Genomic DNA, 18,083 nt, shown 5'->3' with positions numbered 1-18,083 from the left:
AGTTGCCTGCCCTGGTGGGAGGGACATCTGTAATCAGAGTCCCCCCGGAAGTGACTCCCAGGGGTACTTCTCCGGGTAGGAGGGTGCAGAATTCTGGGAGGGGGTGCAGGGAGAGGGAGGACTCGCCCCTGTCACCGGTTCAGCCTGTGAGTTTCGACTCCAGGTTGGGGAGAGAGTTGTGTGAGGGTGTCCCCAGGCGTAGGAGATGGAGGAACCCAAGGAGGAGAAGTAGGGGGGGGGAGCCTCGCCCCTAAGGGCTGGTCATTCTGAGGGCATAGACCCCAGGTGGGTGGACCAGTGGAAATTTGGAGAGAAGAGAGTGGTCCAAGAGAATTCTAAGCCTGAGGCTAGTGCCTCCCACTCTAGGAAAGAGAGACATCCCACTAGGGAACACCAGTGGGGTGGTTCTGTTGGTGAAGGGAGGGTTGCGAAAGAGAACCATTGGGTTCCAGAGTGGAGGAGAGACTGCAGGTGCTCCTGTAGTTGCAGGCCTGCGTCCACCTTTTTCCGCCCCAAGCAGGGAAGCCCATCAAGGCATTGATGTGTCTACCCTGGCTTTTGGCTGGGGGGGAGTCGTGTTGGACTTGGCCTTTTTCCCCCAAAATTTTTCGCTTTTGACCCCCTTACCTAGGATGTCTCCCCCATGGGATTAAACCTGTATAGGCCATGAGTGGTGTGAGACCCCTTTTGAAAAATGTAATTACCTGACATAATGTGAGCACTTGTAAATATCCCCCATTTTGAAAATGCACCTGACTGAAATGTATTGCTTTTAAAATGGATGCCATGGCCATGGGTTTTGCCACTGGACTGACATAGGTCAGCGGTCTAGATAACATTACCCAGCTACCCCTAGCTTTTGGAGGGAAAGCCTGGCACCCAGGGTGCTCACCCCCTCCCCTAGAACCAGTTTAGGCTAGATGTGCCAACATTCTAGAAGGTCCTGGCACTGCCTGGGAGGAGGGTATAAATAGGGGGAAGTGTCACCAGAGAGTCAGTCAGCTGGGACAAGGTAGGGAGGGGGACCTGCTGTGAGGTGCGACCGCCACATGGGCCTGTGAGCTGGGCCCTACACCCCTATAAACCCCCCCGCTGCTGTCCCCATGGGCCCCTGACAAGGGAGGACTCTTCATAGGTCCCTGACGCCGTGGGACCTTGAACTACGCCAGCGCTGAGGGAAAAAGGTGCCCAGAAGAGGAGGAATGCTGTGGGCTTGAACCCCCCAGGAGGTGAGGAGTGTGCCCCTGGGCTGGCTGTGGAGCTGTTCGCCCCCCCCTCCGTGAAGAGCCTACTTGGAAGCCCTGGTTTGCCTACCTAAGCGCTGTAAATGCCAAGACTGTTGCTGCCCTGGGCTGCTTGGAGGAACTGTTGCCCTTGTGAGGTACTGCCTATCAAGCGCTATTCTGGGGAGGTTGATGCCCCCTGTGGAAGCTCTGACACTGTGAGGGACTGCCTGTAGAGCGCTGTGTGTGGAAGCGCTGGGGCTGGTGTGACCCCTGGAGAGCTGTTGGCCCTGAAAACTGTGTGGGCTGAGGGAGGAGCTGTCCTCCGAGAAAAGCGCCCCCTTCCAGTGATAGCGCTGTGCCTGCTGTGTGGCCTGAGGAAGTTGTTGACTGAATAGCGCTGAGGGAGCTTACCCCTCGTTGTGGCGCGCGCTCTGCGTGAGGAGACTGGCATCCTGTGAATAGCGCCGGTTGAGGAGGCGCGCTCGCTACCTGATTAATAAATAATAAAGGGAGCCTACCCCTTATCACCGTCGCAGCCCGGGGAGTGTTGGCGCTGCCTCGCGCTGCCTCACGCTGCCAGGGAGGCCCCCCGCGGTGGTGTGCATCGTCGCGGCGGCCCCCGGTGCCAGGAGAGGGCCGCCGATGTGAAGTGGGCCGCGCTAGGCCCTGAAGCCTGCCTGACCCGCATCACGTGATGGGGAAGCCGGGCCGCGTCATCGGCCCGTCCCCGCCGCGCACGGATTGGCCTGTGCGGCCGTGACCCCTGAAGGCCGCGCAGGGATTGGCTGCCGGCCGGCAGCCAGAGAAGAAGCGGAGGACCGAAATCCCGGGATTGTGAAGAGCCCCGGTGAGAGTGACCGAAACGGGAGGCCACCCCGCCGGTCAGGGCCTGAAGGAGGCTGGGAGCGTGAGCTGTTCTCGGCGGGGCCCTCGGAGACACCAGGAGAGCCCCGCTTGTGTCCCGCCTTCGTCCTTCCGCCGCCTTTAGAGATGGCAGCAAGAGGGGGCCTCGAGGCACATTGCCGGTGCCTGCCCCCTCCGCGTTGTAGTTCGAGTTAGGGAAACCCCCTTCCCATGGGATCGGCACATCGCCTGCAGGGCTCCCAGTGGAAGAGGAGCCCAGACCCAGCAGCCTAGAAGCAGCCGGTGAGTGGGACAGAGTGTAGTGGAGTTGGGGGGTGTGTCGGGGCATAGGTCGGTGCCCGCCCCCCTTCTCAGGGGAGACTATTGTTGGACCCTGTTGGCCCTAACTCACCAGAAAGAGAGTCCTAGAACTGGGCAAGGACCTCAGTTAGGCCCCGGGACCGGTACAGGGACGAATTAACCCCTGGGTAGGGAAATGCTGAGACTGATGGGGAACTGTATCTACAGGGGAGTGGGTCACTGAAATCCCTTAAGTTGCCCACTAGGTTGTGTAGGCCAGGAGTCCCTCTTCTAAAGTGCCAGGCCAGATAAAGAAATTGTGCCTATTTAAATGCCACCCCCCCCCTTTTGGATGCTAAAGACTGCCTGATGCTTTTATTGCAGTTTGTGGGCTAAGGAGGCATATGCCCAGGTGCTCCTGTTGAGGCCTCTTGTGGATACCTAGCCCCCCCCCCCCCACAGTATTGCCTCTTTTGTAGTGGTATAGAGGGGACTGTCACTGGAAATGTTGTGACCTGAGCCTACGGTCAATATTGATGTTACCGAAGCCTGGTATTCGCAAATACTAAAGGTGTAGTGCACTTCTGTGCCTAGCTGTATTGTAGGTTGATTACCCTGCTAAGGTGAAGATGCTAATGCTATGCCTACACTAAAGTTATTGAGGTCCAGGTATTCTGTTGTTTATACACGCTGGGAGTTTGTATGCTTTGGTACCCCTAGGTTTATGATAGAGGAAACCTTGCTGTGTTTCATTACAGGTACTCCTGTCTATTATTATATGATGTTTTTCCTTTACAGGGGTGGGGATTGGCGGTATAATACATGAGGTGTATTTATGCATAATGTTGTATCTTACATTTCCAGCCAACCCCCTAAGGATGAGAGTCTGAGTTGGCCCCGCCAGATTGGCCCCAGGTCTAATGTTTGATTAACCATCCTTTTTCCTTATAGCTATGGACTATGGACTCAATCCCTTTTTGGTCCCATGTAAATAATCCCCCCTTTATTCACTTGGCTCTGGTGCCAGTTGGCGCCGTGTTATGATGACACTACACTGTTAATGCATTTTTGCCTTGCAGGTTGGAGATACTAAACTGCTTAATTTTCCAACTCAAATTGGTGTCCTGCCTCTTTTGTAGTGTGCCTGGTGTGTTGACTGTGGGTACTGCGTGAGTGCTTCACATGTCCTCCAAGTTTGGCCTGCCCGCTTGATGCCATGCTACCCCCTTTGAGACTTGGGCAACCCCCATTTCCAACACCCTCCATACTGGACAGGAACAGGTGCAAAGGAGAACTCCTCGTTTGGTTCGCACAGCAGGGATCTCTGCAGCTCCACAGTCCACTGGGATTAACCCCTTCACCTAACTTGGGGCACCTCTCTGTCCAGGGTCAGCAGGACGAAACTAACTTGGCTAGGACAACAGGAATGGGGGGTGGTGAACCCAGACAGAGGGCAACCCTTGTAGAGCAGTTAACCCTATAAGGACCCTACCCCTACCAGACCTCAGCCTTCACTCTAGCTGTTCCTCACTGGCAAGACAAAATGGTTGCCCAGCATTCCGCCTTTTATAGGCTGACCCTCAGAGGTCCAGAAGGGACCAGAAGGTTCTGGAATGCCCTATGCTATCCTATGGGACAGGCCTCAAGTGTGTCAGTTGTGACAGTTAGAAGCCACCATTTTGTGGATCTGTATTAATTCCTGTCAGGAAAGGCCTCTAGGCCTGAGGTGAAAAACTATGAGGGCAAAAGAGCACCTATCCCCCAGTCCAACACCATAAAACATCTAGTGGACACAAAAATAAATAAAGGCATGAGGGGCAAAAAGGGGACAAAATAAATAATAAATTGGAGGGACTACGCAAAAGGCCAGACAGGTCTAACAATGTGTTAAACTGTGAGAGGTATTATTGGCCATGGGGCTCCCTAGCTATTTGCTGCAACTTATCATTAAGCTCCATGAGGACAATTTTGCTAGGATACGGTGGGGGAGTCAGGGGCAACTGACAAGGAGGGTACCAGTCAACAGAGGGGTGCGGCAGGGATGCGTGATGGCCCCGACGTTGTTCTCCCTTTTTATAAATAGGGTGGTGGACCACTTAAGGGAGGACCCTGCAGAGGCGCCCGTCCTTGCCGGAGAGAAGACCCCACACTCCTCTTTGCGGACGATACCCTCCTGATGTCCAAGACCCCAAAGGGCCTGCAGAAACTGCTTGACCGTTTCTCTCTCTTTTGTAAAAAGCATGGCCTATCAATAAATTCCGCGAAAACAAAGCTAATGGTTTTATCTGCAAAAAGAAAGTCTAGAAAGGTACATATCTCACTTTTCGGGTCACCTCTGGAGGTGGTAAATGAATTTGACTATCTGGGGGTTAGGTTATCCATTAGCATGTCCTGGGCCCCTCACATATCTAAAATGGTACTTAATCTCAAAAGGGTGTCTGGGGCGATACTAAAAAACCAGCGCCTCTCCATCAGCAGCCCGGTTGCTCCAGCCCTGGCAGTCTATGAGGGGAAGGCTTTAGCCTCGGCAGTTTACGGTTCTGAATTATGGGGTACTGAAAACATCAGGGCTCCGATGGTTGCAGAGAACAAGTTTATCAGAGATTTGGTATCACTTCCAGTGTCAACCCCCTTGTTACCATTATTTTTTGACATGGGCAAGAAATCAATTACTGATAAAGTCCATCTCAGGCCCCTGTTATTTTGGGTGCGCCTCAGAAGTACTCAAGAATTAATTGAATATGCCTGAGTGTTGGACAAAGTAATCTCCCTTAATGTTAACAATAAGATAAAGTGGCTTAACAATCTTAAGCTGCTGGTAATTTCTATAGGTTTGGGAGAGTCTTGGGTCTCGCAATGTCCACCTCCTAAACAATTTGTCAAAAAGCTATATTGGGATTGGGTTGAGAATAAGGTCCATGTCAACTCCAATTTGGGATCCCTGACAACCAACTTCCTTGAACACAAACCAAGGTGTAAGCTGGAACCCTTTTTGGACTTTATTCAGCTACCCAGAGACAGGACCTTGTTCTTGAAATTGAGATATGGTACTCTGCCCCTTATGAAAATCATGGAAGGTTGGAAAGGCATGGGGGGGCATGACTTAAATTGTCCAGGTCGTAGTTGCCCGGAGGAAACCCTGGGCCACTTCTTATTTGCATGCACAGCATATAAGCACGTCAGGAACAAATGGCTGAAACCAGTGTGCAGGGTCCTGGGTGTGAAAGATCATAGATCAGCCCTGCGCATCATGTCAACCAACACCGCCTCAATGTATATCGTTTGTGGGGTGGCAAAATATCTTGCGGGTGCCTGGATAATTCGATCTAGGTTGTTAGGCAATGTACCAAACTTATTTGAAATGACTGTATAGTTTTAATTTTCCTTCTTTTTAAATTGTCTGTGTTATTCTGTTGAAAATGTAGTACTTTTGGGCAGATTGTTTTTATGTACTTTGTATGTATGTTTGTACTTTTATGATAAATATTTATCGAATAAAGTATTACAACAACAATTTAAGGCACATCACACCTAGTTTCACAAGTTAACAATGTATTCACATGATTCTAAGGAGCCCGATAGTGTCTATGTGTTGCCTCACTACTCATTGCGGTCGCTCACCCTGCACTCGGCTAGCACTTCAGAGGCTTCTCTCCCAGCTGCCTGCCTGTCCTGAAACCTGCTGCCTGCCTGCCCTGACACAGCGCACTGCGCAATCTATAGCGCTTGGTATCGTTATTAATCAATTTAAAAGCGCTGTTTATGTGACATTGTACGCATGCGCTATCGTTCTACTTAGCATTTAATTTATTTGCATACCTGGCATTGTACTGCGGCTAAGAAGCGTGACTTTATACTTTATTAGGGAACCTCACTCGAACTCGAAATCCAGCTCTGCCCCAGTTTCGATTTTGATAGCGAGCGGCCATCTTATTGTTTATTTTCTTTTGCCTGTGGCTCCTCCCCGCTCCCCGCCTCCCAGCTGACCCTCCCACGCTCCGCCCCCTCCACTATCCATTTATAGCGGATGTCCCAACGCGCAGCGTCCACGCGCTACGGCCGCGCCGAAGGTGCGCCAAAGGTAAGCCCGTCTACGCCCGTCCGCGCCTGGACCGCGCCCAGCGCCAGACCCCCTGGCCCCCGTACCACCCACCCCACCCGCTTTACTTACGCCGCATCCACCCTCCTAGCCCTTAACCCCGGCCGCCTCTCCGACTGCGCTCAAGCCGCCCCCGGACACACCCATGGACCCTTCACTTGCAACTCCTGTAAGTATGACGGCACCAAGAACAACTCCTCATCCACGAACACCAAAAAGAGATCTGACACCAACCACCTAAAATGCATTCTACTCAATACCCGCTCAGTCCACAGGCACGCCATCGACCTCTGGAATCTACTAGACACCATCTCTCCAGATGTCGCCTTCCTAACAGAAACATGGATGAACTCCACATCAGCCCCAGACATCACCATTGCCATCCCGGAAGGTTACAAGATCATCCGTAAGGACCGGACCGACCAAACAGGAGGAGGCATCGCTATTGTCCACAAGAAATTCATCCGCATCTCAACCAGCTCAGACGTCAATCTCGCCAACACTGAACACCTTCACTTCCAGATCCACACAGACCCCAAGACCACACTCAGAGGCACCCTCCTCTACAGGCCACCAGGACCCCGTGCACAATTCAGTGACGACATCACAGACTTCATCACCCCACACGCCCTCCCCTCCGAGGATTACATTCTTTTGGGAGACCTCAACTTTCATCTCGAAAAGAACAACGACCGCAACGCCACCACCCTTCTGGACAATCTCGCCAACCTCGGACTCAAACAACTTGTTAATACCCCCACTCGCTACGCAGGTCACACACTCGACCCCATCTTCACCTCCAGCAAACATATCTCCTTCAGTCACACCACAGTTCTCCACTGGACGGACCACAGCTGCGTTCACTTTGTCTACAAAAAGACCACAACCCACAACCATCCTCAACCCACTCTGCGAAGAAACTGGAACAAAATCACCATCGACCAGATCTCCTCATCGCTTCTTCATAACCCCCCTGCCCACTCCACAAACCCCGACCAAGCAGCCATTAACCTCACCCAATGGCTATCCAAAGAGCCGACATCCTAGCACCGTTGAAAAAACGTCAAATCAAACTAGGCAGCAAGAAGGCCTCTTGGTTCAACGATGATCTTAAGAAATCTAAGAAACTCTGTCGCTCCCTTGAGAAGGCCTGGAAAAAAGACCCAAACACCAGCACCAAAGACGCCTTCAAAAACGCCACCCGTATACACCACCAACTGATCGGGAACGCCAAGGAAGCCGCTTTCAAGGACCGACTAGATAACAATGCCCACAACAGCAAGGAATTATTCAACATCGTCAAGGAATTTACCAACCCCTCAGCCAACTCCAACGACATCACCCCCTCTCAAGCCCTCTGCGACTCCCTAGCCTCATTCTTCCACAACAAGATTGCAGACATCCACAACAGCTTCGACAACCGACCCGAAGACCAACCCACCCAACCCTCTGCAGGACCCCCACCCCCCTTGAACATCCTCAACAACTGGAACCCAATCTCCACTGAGGACACCATCCGCCTGATGAACTCCATCCACTCAGGATCCCCCACAGACCCATGCCCTCACCACATTTTTAACAAAGCAGACTCCATTATAGCACCGCACCTCCGAGACGTCATCAACTGCTCCCTCAACTCCGCTATCTTCCCGGAAAGTTGGAAACATGCCGAACTCAGCACCCTTCTGAAGAAACCCACAGCTGACCCCACCGAACTCAAAAACTACCGCCCTATCTAGCTCCTTCCTTTCCCGGCCAAAGTCATCGAGAAAGCTGTCAACAACCAGCTCGCCGCCTTCCTCGAAACCAACAAATCCCTCGACTCCTCACAATCCGGCTTCCGTGCCAAACACAGCACTGAGACCGCACTCATCGCAGCAACTGACGACATTCGAACTCTGCTAGACAACGGAGACACAGTCGCCCTCATCCTTCTCGACCTCTCCGCAGCCTTTGACACAGTTTGTCATAGCACCTTAATACAACGCCTCAGAAACATCGGAGTCCAAGGAAAAGCACTGGAATGGATCACCTCATTCCTTGCTGGAAGAACTCAAAGAGTCCGCCTTCCACCATTCAAATCAGAAGCTACCGAAGTCATCTGCGGCGTGCCACAAGGATCTTCACTCAGTCCCACCCTCTTCAACGTATATATGAGCCCCCTCGCGGCCATCGCACGCCAACACAACCTCAACATCATCTCCTACGCTGATGACACTCAACTGATACTATCACTCACCAAAGACCCAACCACCGCCAAAACCAACCTACATGAAGGAATGAAAGAAGTAGCCGAGTGGATGAAGTACAGCCGTCTTAAACTGAACTCCGACAAAACTGAAGTCCTCATCCTTGGCACCTCCCCCTCCGCCTGGGATGACTCTTGGTGGCCAGAGGCCCTTGGAAAAGCACCCATCCCGACGGACCACGCACGGAACTTAGGTGTCATCCTGGACTCCTCACTTTCTATGAACAGACAAGTCAACGCCGTCTCATCTTCTTGCTTCAATATTCTTCGCATGCTCAAAAAAACATTCCGCTGGATCCCCACCGAAACTAGAAAAACGGTCACCCACGCACTGGTCACGAGCAGCCTGGACTATGGAAACACCCTATACGCCGGCACCACCGCAAAACTCCAGAAAAAACTCCAACGCATCCAGAACGCGTCAGCCAGACTCATACTAGACATCCCACGTAAAGACCACATCTCTGGACACCTGAAAAACCTCCACTGGCTCCCCATTAACAAGAGGATTACTTTCCGCCTCCTAACTCACGCACACAAAGCACTCTACGAACTTGGACCCGAATGCCTCAACTCACGACTTTCCTTCTACACCCCCTCCCGCCACCTACGATCCTCCAACCAAGCCCTTGCAACTGTACCTCGCATCAACAAACCCACCATGGGAGGCAGATCCTTCTCCTACCTGGCAGCTAAAACCTGGAATTCACTTCACACTCACCTTCGCCTTACATTCAGAAAGCAACTTAAAACCTGGATATTCGACAAATAACTCCCCACCCTCCTCAAGCGCCTTGAGACCCTCTGGGTATGTAGCGCGCTATATAAATCTCTTGACTTGACTTGACTTGACATCTGGCATGTGAACCCCCTGCTATGGAAGACTATGGCACATCTAAGCTTTCACCTCGCTCGCAGAGACTGAGTAAACCGTGCCCATTGCAGTGAACCACTGTGAAAAGGTATGGGTGGTGTGACACTCTCAACTCAGACACAGAAGCAACCACCGGGGAAATGTCATGAAACTACGCTGTGGATGTTGAGGCATTTTTGCGAGTATTAAAAACGTTTGAGGATTGTAAACCTGTGCTGAGGTGCTGTGAACCCCTTGCTACAGAATACTGTAGCCCACTCAAAACCGTTTTGCCAAGGCAACTTCTTTTCACAAATAACTTAACTGAGGAATTTAGATGGGACAGATAGGTTAAAGCAAAACGGAGCGCCATTGATAAGGGAGACGGGCTGTAGGACTATGCCTTTAGGCTGCCACAAGGAACCCAGGACGTTTCGACAAATAGTAGCAGGAAATAAAGAAAACAAGCGTTGGCATAGTCAATAGGTCTCGCCTTTGGAACCTTATAAGTGTTTAGCCATGTAACATTTGATGTTGTTGCACCAAGGATATTGTGCTGCATAACTAAATACTTATAAGGTCCCAAAAGCGAGACCTATTGGCTATGCCAATGTTTGTTCTTTCTTCCTCTCTCCTACTTATAAAATATAAAATGCTGTTTCATTAAGGTACTCTTATGGTTTTTCTGACTTCTTTGACCAGTAATGCTATTATATTATGTGCTATTTTTATTTTGGATATATATTTTGTTCTATTTTATATTGTTTTATTAAAATTGTTCCTGAAAGATGTACCTTTATTTCTTATATATTTCAATAAAGCTTTTTTAAACTAGAAAAAGGGTATGCTTTGAGGTATCAAATCTTCCCTATTTGGAGGCTTAACTTTGATTTTGCTAACTACTTCCTGGTAATCATTTAACCAACAGAATTGGACACCCTTCTTAATGAGAGCTCTTATAGGTTCAATACCTTTTCTGAATATTGCTCAGCCAGATTGAGAAATGATTTAAATCCATTCCTCTAAATTGGGAGGAGGTTTTTCTGACTGCTGCAACAAAATCAAACTTACGGGCAGATTTACAAGCCCCTTGCGCCACCAGTATGTCACTTTTTGTGACGTGCTGGAGGCACATTTCACTTCTCCATATTTACAAGGAGAGGAAAAGCCACCCTGCGTGACTTTTCCTCTCCTTGTAAATATGGGCTCTTCACACACAGCACTTTGCGTGGAAGAGGCTTTCCATGGGTGTTGCTGTGGGTGTTCCACCCATGGAACGAAATACGAGGAATCGTAAATATGGAAATGCATGTCAATGCTACGCCTCCTCCTTGTTTTTTCCTCTTTCAAAGCATGCTGCATTCTACAGCATTGGAAGAGGAAATGCCTGTAGTGATTGCTTTTCTGCAGGAAGGGGCACCTTCCTGCACAAAAACAATCTCCCTATGATGCAGGCATCCTTGCACCATGGTGCAAGGGTTCCTGCGCTGGCACATGGCTGCAGTTTATGCCGCAGCGCAGGGGAGGGCACAGGAATGCAACATTTATTGCATTCCTGTGCTTCAGAAGTGCTGCAGCGTGGCACAGCCAAAGGGTTTGCCTTGCCACGCTGCAGCACTTCCTTGTAGATCTGCCCATTCCTTTTTTTCTGTTGTTGTTTATAAATGCCCTAGGTTAGTCACCGAACCCACACCCTTTGTTGCTTACTGTTAGATGTTATCTCTATCTACATCAGAATGCCATCCTGAAAATACAGGACATTGGGAAGACCCTCTTTTACATTTTGCATAATACATTGGAATACAGCCTCTACAGAGGCTTCTCTGAACAGCAGAAATGTCAACATCAAATTAGTTATACTAAAACATCATGCATCTCCAGTCACACTCAGCATTTTTGTGATGTTCAGGAACAGTGGATGTTCAGTGGTTCACTATATGCAGGAATCCAGGTCTCCCAGGTCCAAACACATCTGTACTCATTCAACACAACCCTACACTAGAACAGTGGCAGCTAACCACTCCAAACTCTCAATGCCTCCAATCACTCATTTGTCCTTGAATGTCTCCAGTTTTGCTTCCAAAGGCTCTTTCAGTAAAGGTGAGATCGGGCTTACTTTGTAGCTGACAGGAAGAACTTTGTCCTTCAATGTGACCTAGCCTTTCAGTGAACCATGCAGAGTATTCCACAAACTATCATTCTCTATCAATTATCTTTCTACCACATTTAGGGAATCAGGTTACTTAGGATCAAGTACATTGCCTAATTCCTTTTAGTGTCTCCATTGCAGGACGCTGGAACCTTGTTTAGTGGCATAAAAAGTCCCTTCATTAGATCTTTCCTTGAATGAAACATGCATTATGGGCAGCCATGGCCAGCCCGTCTCATCGCATCGATGAGGTTGTCTATTTTACCTTCTAGGTCTTGTTTGCAAGCCACACTGTTCAGCAGAGTGTAGGGAGAGCATGAATCAGCCAAACACTTACAGGTCCACCATCTTACATTGTCTCAAAGTTAGGCAGAGCAACTCATTAGTCCATAGTCTTAAAAGCAAATTTAAAACATGAAAGTAGTGCTACTTTAGATACTTCAAAATACAATTACCAAACCTCCAATTGGAGATCGCCACCTCCCCCTCTCATATCTTTTACGTACAGAGATTTGCACTCCAGTGGCGGTAAGTCAGCACGTGTAAATATACGTTTTTTGTTGTAAATGTGCGAGAGACATGGTGGAATAGTGGGAAAATTAGAATTATTAACTACAAAATAGGTGGGGATTATGGAAATTAAAGTATGGGTTTCGGAATAGGTATGCTAATGTAAAATACACAGCCACGAAGGAGTAAGAGAATTGCTATTCATAAAATACACATTTAAATCTACTATAGTAGCACTACTGACCTAGACAAAGCAGACTTAAATGGCCTCCTGCTCAGCCTTGGATTGTCATGCAGCACACACAGTCAACCACTGGCACTGCAGCAAACCTCCATAGAAATCATTGGAGGGAAGCAATAATGCTAACACATGAGGAAAAACATTATTAAATTAATTTTTTGGATATTTTCAGATTTTTTGAAATATAATGTTTGGGTGTTATGGGCAGTTTGGACAATTTGTGTGGTTCTCTCAGGATCACTTTTTACAAGGAAAACCCACACTAGTGCACCAACAACAAAAATCTCCAAAAATCTCGCGAATTTTGGAGGATTTTGTAACCCAACGCCATTTTCTAAGCAAATTAAAAATGGTAGATGTTGCTATTTATTTCACTAAATGCTTTCCTCTACCCCTAGCTCTTATTTATTTGAACAAAATGTTTCAACTAAACATGATGTAACTGATGAATCTTGGCACTCATACATTTTTGGAATTACAAATATGCAACCTTGATAAGTTTTACACCAATATGGAAAACATCTGTTCGGTCACAAGTAAGAACCCAGAGATGGATTTGGACAAAGTTTCTTTGAACAGAATATTATCAATTTATCACTAACAATGCAATATATATTAAACACAGTTCAGTGTATGCAGTTATCTTGATTGTGTGTATAATAAAATGATGCTAATTTTACCTTTTCTGTGGGTAGTTGATTTTTCAGATTTACATAAATATGTTCTGGTTTTTGCTGGAATGCGGGGTGGCTTTCTCTATAAGCTGGTCTTTCTGGAAAACATTTCAGTTTGCTCTGTATGCTATACAATCAAAATTTCGAGATTAATTGGTCAACAATTACATATTGCTTTATTTTCATAAACCATTGAAAATTCATTATGCACAACAATCATATCATTAGCATTATCTAACATAATGAACACAATTCACTGTGACTCTAACCCACTGGATATGTGCTGCTCCAGATTTTAGTGACACTGGAAAAATCGAGACAGTGATCACCGTAGAAGCAGCCAGTGCTTCTTTTATAAAGTAAAAAGTGTTGGTGCCCAACCTTCTTCTCACAAGGTTGCGGCCAGCCTACTTAGTGGTGTAGATACTGAATACAAAAACTTTGAGGTCTTGATTGCAGTTCATGCCTTTTTCATCCACCACCCCTCACTCCCTGGCCCATCATCTCATTGCTGGTGTTTCTTTTTGATCCCAGCTTTTCCCTTCATCACATTTTTCCATCATGTTCTTTTTCCTTCTTTCCCCCTCATCTGCCTTTATCTCTCTTTCAGTGTCTAAGTCTCATGATGGAAAAAGTATTTCTGGTCCTGGTGGGCAAAACCTGCAGCCACTGACTCAAATTAAGCATTGGAAGCAGAAAGGATCAGCATTCAGATTGCATGAGTAAACTGAAAATAATTAGTGAAAAAAACATTTGTTAAGTATATCACCTCACGAAGAATTTGCACCAAATGTTTTGACTCTATATTTTATGTCTACACCTTGAACCCTAGCAGTTTGTTTCAGCATCTGTCAAGTTCAATTTGCAACATATAAAACTGTCTACTTACAAAGGATTGTTCCGAAGAAAAGCAGCGTTGATGATAAATCAATAAAGCTTCTAAGTTCTGATACATTTAACCTCTATTAGTTCAAGACAGCTGAATTGATATCATACTACCAAAAGTATTGTTCATTTTATAATGGTTATTGTTGGACTTGAAAAGGTGCTCCAGCGTAGTCGCTTGTCGCAGCACTGACCCGTCCGGCAGCCGGGCGGGAAGACCCCGATGATGAAGCATGACACCCAGGGCCCTTTTGGTGTGTGAGGGGTATTTTAACAAAGTGTGCGTACTCCATAGTCAACAGGATACACACTAACCCTCTTCGAGGTGGACCTTTCTGATTACTGTTACTTTCGCAAGAGGAGGACGTGCCCACCTCGGTGCCACACAGCACCACCTCTTCCTCCCCCCTTTGATTTCCCTAACTAATATTGTTGGACTTGGCCCTCTCTGCAGGGTTATCACAAATATTTGCCTTCACCCCGCCTGTTTTCTGAGCACTTTTTTGTTGGCTTTTATGACTCTACACTTTACCACTCCTAACCAGTGCTTAAGTGCTTGAGCTCTCTCCTTTAAACATTGTAACATTGGCTTACACCTCTTTAGCACGCTTAATTTACTTGTAAGTCCCAAGTAAAGTGGTACTTCATGTACCAAATGTACCAAATGCTACTAGTGGGCCTGCAGCACTTGTAGTGCCACCCACATTTAGGATTGTCACTGCAACCTGTCTGCAGTTTAAAACTGCCAATTCCACCTGACAAAATAAACTTTTTTCCAAGCATAGACCTCCCTTTTAAATGCATATGTCATCACACCCAGGGTGGGCCCTAAACAGATCATAAGGCATGGTGGATTGTATTTTTTTTAAGTGGACATATACTTTTAAGTTTTATATGTTCTGATAGTGAAAAACTCAAATTTGTTCACTACTGTGAGGCCTACCTCTCCCATAGGGTAACATTGGGTTACCTTATTACATTTAATAGGTGCTAACGTTTGATTGGGAATAGGTAGAAATATAATTTTTGGACTCACATGATTTGTAGTTTAAAATCCTCTTTAATGGTAAAGTCGAATTTTTTATTACAATTTTGAAAATGTCACTATCAAAAAATTGGCATTTTCCTGCCTTTAACTTTCTAAAGCCTTCTTGGGGTGTTCAGCTTCCCTGGGCCTGTTAATTGCCCCCCCCCAACTGGAATGTTATGTTGTGTCATGTTATGCAGATTTGTAGAATGCACTATAACCCGGGAGAGTATCCTGATGCTGAGCAGGTGTGAGTTTAGGCACACCTAGGGCCTGGTGGGACTTCTCAAAAAGCCAGGTCTTCAGCTTCTAGCAGTGTTCAGGAAGTGAGACGGAGGATCTTATGTGTAGTGACAGAACGTACCATGCTTTATGAGCAATGTAGGAGAAGGCTCGACCATTGGCTCTTGTTTTCTGTATGCATGGGATTTGTATAAGTAAGAGTCTGGATGAGCAGAGGTGTCTGGAAGGTATTCAGCTCTAGCAGAGTTCAAGAAGTGAGGAGGATTTTCTTCTGTGTAGTGACAGGACGTGTCACACTTTATGAGCAATGTAGGAGAAGGCTTGACCATCGGCTCTTGTTTTCCATATGCGTGGGATTTGTATAAGTAAGAGTCTAACGAGCGTAGGTGTCTGGAAGGTTTGTGATAGCTGATATGATTGTTGAGGTATGTGGGCCAGTGTTATGTAGTGGTTTTAAAGTGTGGGTGAGGAGATTGAGTTGTGCTCGTATGTGAATGGGAGCCAGTGAAATTGACAGATACTCCTCGACTCCTAAAATTAATGCAAGTAGCAAACTTTACTCCATTGAGGCCCGAAAGAGTAGTAAAATGTGACTTTGCCAAGGGTTACACAGGTCCTTGCCTTGCACAGAATGGAACACTCATTTATATGTAAAGCGTTTTTTAGAACTAGTAAACTAAAATGCGAGCCCACAAAATATTCATAGTCAATCTTAACGCTTGTGCAGTGACAAAGGTGGAAAGTATCTAAATGCGGGGAATCTCGTCGGTGTTGTGATAAATATTATGGGTAATATTTTGTTTTCAACGTTCTATAATAAATGCCTTTTTCAATCTATTTGTGCAAGTCGTAACATTATATGTGTTTTGAAATTACGATGAAGTACACAGATTAAAAGAAAGCGTGGCGCATTATATCATTTCAACGATCAACTCTAGGGTTTGTTTCCAAAATAAATACTCTCCTAGTCCAATCTCAGATTTTATGGCTAGTAATAAGCGTGGATAAGCGGGGGCCATTTTTTGTTATAATCGCTGATAACTTTCAACACGTCTAGAAAGATTCCTAACGATTTCTTTACAGAGATAAGGTGAATACATGTGAACACATAAATCAACACAACTACCTTTTTCTCCTGCGAGTTCTACCATTTGTACTGCAACAATTTATCGTCAAATCACTGAATTCAGTGCCGTTCTCATTTGAAAACACATTTCTTATACACTGTTTTCTGCTCTTTTGAAAAAAAATGTGTTCACTTGAAATCTGATTCAGGGCGGCAATGATCAATAATTATCTACTACTGGGAGTGAGCGAAGTGTGGTCTTCGTTTGAGTGATCCATTTGTGCTTTTCTCTAGGCCCAATTATTTTAGAAACAGACACACACGTATTAACATATTTCAACAATATATTTGAGGGGGTTACCAATTTTATTCTTCTAAACCATCATACTATTTTGCGTGGAGCAATTTTATTATGGATAAAATAAAAATGGCATAATAAGTAAATACATAAATGGATCCTTCAATAAATACTTTTGTCTGGGTGACCTCTTAAGTGTATCAATTGGCCTGAATGGTACTGCCTGATTGCCAGTTTCCGAACTGGATCTTATGCCACTACATTAAATATGCCAGACAGACTGACCCTACTTTTTCACATAAGGAACTTGGAGGCATATTACCAAGGCGGGCGATATGTGATTATCGCCGCTTTAGCGGCCGTTTTCAGCCGCTAAGCGGCGATAATTCTATCGCCCTATTAGCAAGCTGTCGCTAACAGCAGTTAGCGACAGTTTGTAGGCGATAGCGAGCGGTTTGGGCCCCGCTATGCATGTCATCGATATTTATCGCTAATGACATGCAAAGTGGGCGTACCCAACCTGTTAGTGACTGAAAGCAGTCTCTAATGTCGCTATCGCCTCTTAACAAGGCAGGCGTAGCGATGGGAATATTCGAGCTAAGCGCGAATATCTCCAAAAACTAACACCTGCTCAGACCAGTTCCTAGCCATTATATCCAATGGGAGGTGGATATAATGGCTAAGACTCTGTTAGCGATAATGCGTGAATATCGCTGTATTCTCAGCGATATTCACGGATTTCGCCGCTATCGCCGGAAATATTATGAGATAAACTTTGCTAATAATTTCCGGCGATGCACGGCGATAAAAAATTTGCCGCTAAGCCTACTTAGCAATAAATATCGCTAGTTGTTGGTAATATGCTCCGATTTCTGAATTTTCAAGGCAGGAATTTCTGAGGCTGTCCACCAGTGTTTGAGGGTAAGCCATGCTTTTCAGTGTGCTTTCGGATTATACTTATGCACCTTTGGGGTTTCTCTCTCCTGGCACCTAACAGCAGAGAGTCCCAGGCTTAAAACAGTAATGCAGGGCAGCTAGGCCTACGACAGTGATTGGATTTGTATTCCCTACTAATTAGTGCCCTTCTGCACACCATCGACCCATCAAATTAATTGGTCACCAGCCACTGCTGCCAGGGGTCAAGGAAATACTCTTGGGAACCGTTCCATTATCAGGGAGTCCAACTCTGTCTTTTTCAATTTTGACCCAAATCCGTGGATCTACCTGTGAATTCATAGCAATATTGAATACATTTTTTCCCCCTCAGCAGGGTCCCTGCCACCACCAGTTCTAGGGAGTCTGGGAAGTCCTATCCTGCCCCAAGTTTATTTCTCATGTTTTTTGTGTGACTCAGCTCAAACAGCATCCCAAGATGGCTGCCAATGCTTCCTGGTTGTATGTTGGCAGCCAATCAGATTACA

General features: G+C 46.8%; 1 protein-coding gene across 1 annotated transcript in view; it reads right to left on the bottom strand.

Annotated features, from left to right (window-relative positions):
- CLNK (cytokine dependent hematopoietic cell linker) overlaps positions 1–18,083 on the bottom strand; it is a 1,199,791-nt gene that overhangs the window by 414,908 nt on the left and 766,800 nt on the right. Inside the window, exon 13 of the mRNA XM_086964527.1 lies at positions 13,150–13,270. Within this exon, the coding sequence (XP_086820653.1) occupies positions 13,150–13,270 (121 nt within the window). The remainder of the gene's footprint in view (positions 1–13,149; positions 13,271–18,083) is intronic.

The sequence above is a fragment of the Lissotriton vulgaris genome, chromosome 3_2 (genome assembly GCF_964263255.1).
Source record: "Lissotriton vulgaris chromosome 3_2, aLisVul1.2, whole genome shotgun sequence".
Classification (NCBI taxonomy): Eukaryota; Metazoa; Chordata; class Amphibia; order Caudata; family Salamandridae; genus Lissotriton; species Lissotriton vulgaris.
This window is presented reverse-complemented; position numbering and strand designations above follow the sequence as displayed.